Genomic DNA, 8,549 nt, shown 5'->3' with positions numbered 1-8,549 from the left:
GCCCTGGGGGAACTTCTTATCTGGGCCACCTTGAACGGGTGACACATTTTGGACAGAAACGCACGTTTTGCAACTTCCGATTCCAAAACGTTTCCGAAGTTTGCAGGAAAGCCAGAGATCCATAAAAGGTCTCTTCTACCCCCAACACTCATTTTCTTCCTTCCTCTTAGCAGGCATGTTTCCAAGAGTTTTGCTGCCACTTCATTGCAAATATCGCTGGCAAAAATCCGTGCCTCGTGCGGCACACGGTTCCGCAATCGATCCTGAAAAAAAGATCGCACTTTTATCCATTTAATTTCGTGGCCTAACTGGAATCTGTTGTCTGGAAATAACTGAGCCCTTCTGTGAACTAAGGATGCCACATGCGGAGACACATTTGTCGTCGTGTACACTTGCTTGGTTTATTTCATGTACCGCTACTCCTCGACTTAACGACCGTGATCGAACCCAATGCTTCTGTGAGACGTACGTTGAGTTTTGCCCCATTTTAGCATCTTGCTTGCCACGTTTTAAGGGAATCGCTGCAGTTCCTAATGTAGTATCATAGTCGTTAAGTGAATTTGGCTTCCCCCTTCACTTTGCTTGGCAGACGGCCGCACAAAGAGATCACGTGACTTTCCTCCCCCACACCCCAGGAGACACTTTGGCCATCATAAATACGAGCCGGTTGCCAAGTGGTTGAATTTTAATCAGGTGACTAGGGAAGGCTGCAGCAGTGGTGGTGAGAAATGGTCATAAGTCACATTTTTCAGTGCCATTGTAACTCCCAACGGTCACTAAACGAATGGTTGTAAGTGTCTAGATGGCGATTCTCCGTCATCCAGGCCATGGTTGTCCCAAAAGTGCTTTTTTTCAAGAGGCAACTGGACTTTCTGGTTTTTCCTTGAAGACATTTCGCTTCTCCTCCAAGAAGCTTCTTCAACTCTGACTGGATGGTGGGGAACGGAAGGATTTCTACTCCTTGCAGACAGTTGGTCATTTGCATCCTTTCAGAGAGTCCTTGAGGCCACTTGGAGATTTGTCTGTGTCCTCAGGGTCACCTGAGTGGTGCAAATGGGCATGGAGCCTTCTACAACACAGTCTGTCAGCCTCCGCTTTTGCTGCTATAGGAACCAGGAGGGGGGAGAACTAGGGAGTTGGGGGGGAAGCATGCTGGAGGAGGGGTGTGGCTTCGGAAGAAACGAAACTGATTCCTTGGAGTGGCTATCGGGTAACCGTCGTGGCATTCCTGATTGATGACGCTGGCAGACGTGCTTCCACCTGACCCTGGGAGACCTTTGGATTGGATGATTTACGATGGACAGTGGGAGGGGATGTTTTCTATATGCACTTTTCGCGCCTGTTGCTTTAATTTCAGCTTAGCCGTGGTTGCGTTCATTTCATTTCTAGTAAAAGTACCTGTCTCTATAAATCATGGAGTCTGGGTCTTTCTTTCCTGGATTTTGAAGGAAGCACACCTGACATTGTCCTTTCAGCAGTTCCAAGAAGGCTCTCGGTTCGGCCCGGTTCGCGCGAGCCGGTGACGCTATTACGTCACCGAACCGGTTCTCTTTCTTCGGGAGCTGGGCCCTCCTGCCCGCCCCTGCGTTATTTTGACCTTATATTTCTGCTGTTTTCGCTCAGCTGAGAGGTGCGGCAGAGCGGATTGACACACCTCAGCTGGGCAGATTCGCAACGCGCTTGCGCGAAGCGCTCGTTTGGTGTGCCTGCGAGCGAACCAAGCATGCGCGCGGCGATCGCGCGGAAAGCGCGCGCACACAAAGAGAACCGATAGTAAAGCCGGTTAAGACCCACCCCTGAAGTGGCCTCAACAACTCTCTGAAAGGATGCAAATGACCAGCTGTCTGCAAGGAGTATCAATCCTTCCGTTCCCTGCCATTCAGTCAGAGCTGAAGAAGCTTCTTGGATGAGAAGTGAAACGTCTTCAAAGAAAAACCAGAAAGTCCAGTTGCCTCTTGAAAAAAAAGCACCTTTGGGACAAGAATGGTTGTGAGTCAAGGACTTCCTGTATAATAGCAGCCTACTTTGTGTGTGTGTGTGTGTGTGCTGAAAACTGCTATTCTTTTAGAGCTACAAATATCCACCAGTAACAACCTGGTTGCTGCCTTATTCACAAAGATCGCACAATTTGTTTCCTCTGCATGCGACAACTTTGGAGACCCACTTTATATGGTTTTAATGGGACAAGATCTGCCCTTTCCAAAGACCACCGACCGTGGCCAGCGACTGTCGGTCAACCACGAATCGCCGACCTCTCTTCCTGCCGTTCCCAGCCTCACTTAACCAAGCAGTTAGGTTATTCTGGACTGTTTTATTTTTATTTTATTTTTTAATGTTTTTTTTTTTAAAAAGCTGCCATCTGATTCCTTGGCAACGTGAGGTGCTGATCACGCTGCGTGAAACCTGTTCCGGGCTAGGAAGTGAGACATAATTCCCACAGATCCATTGCCTATTTGGTCCGTGTTCAAAAAAATAACACGGCAGGTCACGGGGAAGCCCAGCAAGAGCTGGGATCAAAACAGCCATGAAGAAAAGAAGAGCACAGACTTGCAAATGGAGAGGGAGAAGGAAGGTTTCCTCCTTCGGTGTGGCAATATCTTCCTTTGTCTTTCGAAACAGCTCGGAGTTGGAAACTGACTAGGAGCTGGAAACAGGCACTTGAGGCCAGGTGAAGGGTTTGCTAAAAATCATCTTGCTCGTGCCGGAAGGCAGATTGTGTTGCATTTTGGATCAGGCAGGCAGAGGAGATATAGTATATAAAAATAACAGCCAGCCCTGCTCCCTTCTAGCACTGATGATGTTACCTAGTTGGGTAATGAAACGTCTTTAAGAAAACCACCACGCTCAGAGAACACCAAGGTCCCCACAGAGAAGGGTGGTGCCCCCTGCCTACAAATAGTCCTCGACTTACGACCACAGTTGGGACCAGAATTTTGGTTGCTTAGCAAGGCACTTGTTATCCCACAATTTTGCAAACTTTTCCCCGACTGTCATTAAACAAATCACTGCAGTCGTTAAAAGAGACTCGTGGGGTTGTTAAATGAATTTAGCTTCTCCCATTGAATTTTCGCTTGTCGGAAGCCGGATTGGGAAGGTCAACAAAAGGCGACCACACAACTGTGGGAGATTGCAACCACAGTAAATACATGCCAGTTGCCCAGTAAGTACTTGAATTGTTATTGTGTACTATGGGGATACCGCAACAATCATAAGTGTGATGACTCCAGCTGTACGTCACTTTTGTCAGTGCTGTCGTTCACTTCATACGGTCGCTAAGTGAATAAGTCAAGGACTACCTGCACCTGGTTTCTCGGTGGAACCAGAGTTCTACGTTCAGAAAAATCCAGGGATATCCTAGAGGTCATTTAGACCAACCCTGATATTTGTAAGGAATTGTTTCCCATCTTCGGTTTTGTCAGCGTTAGCCCAAACCAGTAATTTAAGTCCTTGAATTGTGACCCAAATTAAGTCCAAGATTTCCGTGCTAAACCAGGCCGTCGTTAAGTGAGTCATGGCCCATTTTACGACTTTGGGCACGGTTGCTAAGTGAATCACTGCAGTCGTTCAATGAATTATGGGGTTGTTCAGCGAACCTGGCTTCCCGCATTGACTGCTTGCCAGACACTGGAGGGAAAAGTCTCAAATGGCGATCACATAACTCCAGGATGCTATGACGTCGTAACTCCATGCCGGATGCCAAGCAACCAAATTTTGATCACCGAACTGTGGGGATGCTGCAACAGTTTTAAATGTGAGAACTGGCCATAAGTCTCTTTTTCAGCCAGTGCCGTTTTAACTTCGGTCACTAAACAAACGGTTGCAAGTTGAGGACTACAGGTAGTCGAGGACTTATGGCCACAACTGAGCCGTGGATTTCTGCTGTCAAGTGAGACATTTGTTGAATGAGTTTTGCCCCATTTTACAACCTTCCTTGTCACAGTTGTTAAGGGAATCCCTGCAGTTAAGAAGACGGTTGTTAAGTGAATTTGGCTTCCCCATGGACTTCGCTGGTCCGAAGGTCGCAAAAGGGGATCATGTGACCCAGGGACGCAGCGACTGTTGTAAATATGAACCAGTGGCCAAGCATCTGAATTTTGATCATGTGACCATGGGGAAGCTGCAATGGTCGTAACCAGAGGTGGGTTTCAGATATTGTTACCACCGGTTCGCCGCGTGCGCTCACCTCGCACGCACCTTCAGCAATTTCCGCTACCAGTTCGCCTGAAATGGTACGAACCGGCTGAATATCACCTATGTTCGTAACTGAAAAACGATCACAAGTCCCATTTTTCATTGCTGTCGCTAAATGAACTGTTGTAAGTGGAGGATTACCTGTACCTGTAGTAACCGAGCTCCCAGGAAATTCCTCCCTCCGTGGTCCGTGTGGTTTCAAAGCCAGGCCTGCTCCTCTAAGAAAACCCCCCAGACTGCAGAATGAGAATTGTTATCAACTCTGCTTGGGAGGGATTTTCCCAGGAGGTGGAAAAAGGAAGTATTTCCTTTTTTTCCTGAAATATTTGGAATGCCATTTTTTTTTAAAGTATTATTATCAAAATGAGATAATGTGTTCTTGTATTGATAAATATCTATTAATCATTAAAAGAACAGCAAAAAAAGAAAAAATTTGGAAGGTTGATTGGAAAGTTCTTTAAAGTCAAGCTTGCAGCCGTAACTGCCTTCCATCAGCTTACAACCGTAATTCAGCCCAAGATTGATGCTCTTCAGTCAAACCTTTGTTAAAGTGAGTTTGGCTCCGTTTTACCACCTTTTTTGCTGCAGTCGTTACGCGAATCCCTGCAGTTGTTAGCGACGTGGTTGTTATGTGAATCTGGCTTCCCCGTTCACTTGGCTGGTCGCAAAAGGAGATCACATGACCCCGGGACACAGTGACGGTCATAACTATGAACCAGTTGCCAAGGATCTGAATGTTGATCCCCTGTTCATGGGGAAGCTACAAAGGTTGTAACTTTGAAAAACTGTCACAAGTCACATTTTTCATTAAGCCTGAACGGTCACTAAACAAACTGTTGTAAGTTGAGGACTACCTGTATGAACCGGCTGCCAAGCAGCTGAATGCTGATCACATGACCGCGGGGTTGCTGCAACGGTCGTAAGTGTGAAAAACGGTCATAAGTCCTTTTTGGGGGGGGCGTTGTTACTTTGGTCACTAAAAGAAGGAGACTGTTTTGCGGTGTATTTTTTGTTCCGATACAGAAGAAACGTTACACGCTTGTTCTCCGCACCCCAATTTCCGTTTTATTACTTAGTGAGCACTCGCACATACATATTCCTATGACTGAAAAATTGCACTGGAAATGAGGAGGGGGGCTTCTGAGAGGGAGAAAAATCCTATGCATGACTTCATTCCCCCCCCCCCCCAAAAAAAAAGAAAGCAGCCGTGGCATCCGAGGGTTTTGGCCGATACCTGGAATGCTCGGGGCCCTTCCCCTCCATTTGTATTCCTGGGATGGGCTGACCTGAGAAGTGAGGAAGTGGGGGACATGGGCTGGAAGGAAGGGCCCGAGCTTCCGCTTATGGGGCACGGCTTTTTATATATATATATATATATATAAAATACTTTTTTAGTCAGGGTTTTTTCCTATGTAGATCAAGTTGTTTACTTGGCCATGGTGGGGTGATTTGAGATACCACCCCACCATGGCCAAGTAAACAACTTGATCTACATAGGAAAAAACCCTGACTAAAAAAGTATTATACATTTGAACCTATGAATTAAAAAGTATATATATATATATATATATATATATATATATATATATATATATATATATATATATATTTTCTGAGGTTTTTGCGGGTGTTTGTATGTAGGTCTTTGGTTATTCGGGTTTTCTCCCGCGTAAAATTGGAGGTGTCTTGGTAACGTTTCGACGAAGTCTCATTCGTCATCTTCAGGCTGGTGTTTTCGGCTTCATGCTTCTAGGAGCAATGTTATTGCTCCTAGAAGCACGAAGCATTGCTCCTAGAAGCACGAAGCCAAAAACACCAGCCTGAAGATGACGAATGAGACTTCTTCAAAACGTTACCAAGACACCTCCAATTTTACACGGGAGGAAACTCGAATAACCAAAGACCTACATATATATATATATATGTATGTACACACACACACACACACACACACACACACATATATTGCAATATATATATATATATATATATATATATATATATATATATATATATATATATATATATATATATATATATATATATAAAGCTGTGCCCCATAAGCAGATATATATATATCCCTGACACTATACATATGTATCAGTGGTGAAATCTGAACTGGTTTACTACCGGTTTACTACAGTGTGCACCACGCACCAAATGTGAGGTGTGTGCACGCACAGTGCACGCCAAAAGGAGGCATGGGGTAAGTAGAACAGCGCCCAGGGGGCGCTCGATCTTTTTTTCAACTTTTAAAAGCATTTTTTTACAAGCTATTCGGCTGAATAGGTTGTAAAAAAAATGCTTTTAAAAGTAAAAAAAAAAAAAAAAAGGCTCTGACGATCAGGCAGCTCAGCTGGGATCGTCAGAGTCTTTTTAAAAACTTTTTAAAAGCATTTTTTTAAAAAGAAGCGGCAAGTGGGCGACCGGACGATTGGGTGGGCATTGGCGGGCGGGGGGGCAGGAATTTTTGCTACCGGGTCTCTGAACCACCGGCGCCATTGCTACCGAATTGGCCTATCTGGTCCGAACCGGGAGCATTTCACCCGATATATATATATATAATGTCAGGGAGACAAAGAGTGACAACAGATACGCGACTTAAGGGACGCTATTTTCTATTCTAAGTGGTTCGATAAAGGTAGTTCTTTAAAACGCTATTTTCTCCTTCTCACGCTCCCTCCGCAGCGGTTTATCAAGAAACAGAGGAGAGCTCAGTGTTGGCAAACCAAGAGAAGGGTTTGGGGAGTAGCAGCAAAACCAGTGGACCCGTAGCGAGAATACCGGGGGGAAGGAATGGGAGTGGACTAAGGAGAAGAGGAAGGAAGGAAGGAAGGGAACGAAAGGAGAAAAGGATGAAAAAGGGGATGAAAGGGGGGGGAGAGAGAAAGGAATTCAATGGATGAAAGAGGGAAGGGAAAGAGAGAGGGGAGAGGATTGAGGACGGGGAGGAGGAGAGAGGAGGGGAGAAGGAAGGAGAAAGGGAGAGGGAAAAGGGGAGAGAGAAGAAAGGAGACGAGGGGAGAGAGAAAGGGGAAGGAAAAAGAAGAGAGGGGTAGAAAGAGGGGAGGGGAGAAAGGAGAGAGGGAGGAAGAGTGAGAAGGGAAGGGACCCTGTCCCTCAACAGCACCCATGAAGCATAAAAAGAGGGCACAAGCCTTGTTTCCTGGCCTGCCCCCACAGAAAGAAGGATAACTGACTAGCCGTTACCTTCTTCCAGAAATGGAAAATCTGGGCTCATCCAGAAAAGCTTCAAAATTTCAGGGAAAGAAGAAAATTACATACATACAGAACCCGGAGGAAGACAATTCTCAAAAAAGTCAGGTAGAAACGCCCAGGCCGAGCTGTTTTTCTAAGATACCAGGCAACGCCCACGCAGAGAAGCCCCGCCAGGATGGCATCCGTCAAGTTGGCAACGGCTCCAGCTTCGGCCGCTTAACTGGGACTGAGCTGCCATCCAGCAGGCGGGATTCCTGTTTCAGGACCGCCGTGTGTCCCAGGCCCTCCCGCGCGCCATTCCAGCAGGGAGACGGCTCTTCCTTGCTCAAGAATGGCAAGTCCGTGCCTGTCTTGGTGAGCGGTTTGGCCTCTTGCTGCTCCGTACTCTCCACCACCAGTGGCCCCGTCCACTCCGGGATCTCCAGCCCGAGGAGTTTCATGAGCTTCGTTATGACCTCGTCCACGTAGCCGTGGATGCGCAGGTCCGCCTGCCTGTCCTGAGGGCCAGAAAAAGAAGGGGCAAAGATGTGACATGGAACACAGAACGAGGACCGGGTCTTGGGAGTGGTTAGTGGCTTGCTTCTGGGTCCAACCCAAGATGTTGGGGAGGGGAGGGGAGAGTAGAGAGAGAAGGGGCGTGGAGAGGACAGGGGAGTGGAGAGGAGAGTGGAGAAAGTAGAGTGGAGAGGAGAGTGGAGAGGAGATGGGAGTGGAGAGGACAGGGGAGTGGAGAGGAGATGAGAGTGGAGAGAGTAGAGTGGAGAGGAGAGTGGAGAGGAGATGGGAGTGGAGAGACAGGGGAGTGAAGAGGATAAGAAAGAATGGAGGAGAGAGGAGAGGGGAGTGGAGAGGACAGGGGAGAGGAGTGGATGTGAGAGGAGATGGGAGGGGAGTGGAGTGGAAAGGAGATGGGTGTGAAGAGGACAGGAAAGAGGAAGGGAGAGGAGATGGGAGTGGAGAGGGTGGCAGAGGAGAGAAGTGGAGAGGACAGGGGAGAGGAGTGGAGAGGAGAGTGGAGAGGAGATGGGAGTGGAGAGGAGATGAGAGTGGAGAGAGGAGAGTAGAGAGTAGAGTGGAGAGTAGAGTGGAGAGTAGAGTGGAGAGGACAGGGGAGCAGAGAGGAGATGGGAGTGGAGAGG

General features: G+C 47.3%; 1 protein-coding gene across 4 annotated transcripts in view; it reads right to left on the bottom strand.

The window, feature by feature from the left end:
- Positions 1–8,549, bottom strand: part of LOC139317575 (dual specificity mitogen-activated protein kinase kinase 2) — a 114,470-nt gene that overhangs the window by 86,783 nt on the left and 19,138 nt on the right. For 2 of the 4 annotated variants that reach the window (XM_070944679.1, XM_070944682.1), the window contains exon 8: positions 6,562–7,907. The exons of the other annotated variants lie outside the window; for them this stretch is intronic. In XM_070944679.1, coding sequence (XP_070800780.1) covers positions 7,596–7,907 — 312 coding nt within the window. In that variant the 3' untranslated portion in view covers positions 6,562–7,595. Of the gene's footprint in view, positions 1–6,561; positions 7,908–8,549 lie in introns of those variants that run through there. 4 annotated transcript variants of the gene reach the window in all.

This window comes from Pituophis catenifer, unplaced genomic scaffold (assembly GCF_029215685.1).
Source record: "Pituophis catenifer annectens isolate HBS135680 unplaced genomic scaffold, rPitCat1.0.hap2 SCAF_1, whole genome shotgun sequence".
NCBI lineage: Eukaryota > Metazoa > Chordata > Lepidosauria > Squamata > Colubridae > Pituophis > Pituophis catenifer.
This window is presented reverse-complemented; position numbering and strand designations above follow the sequence as displayed.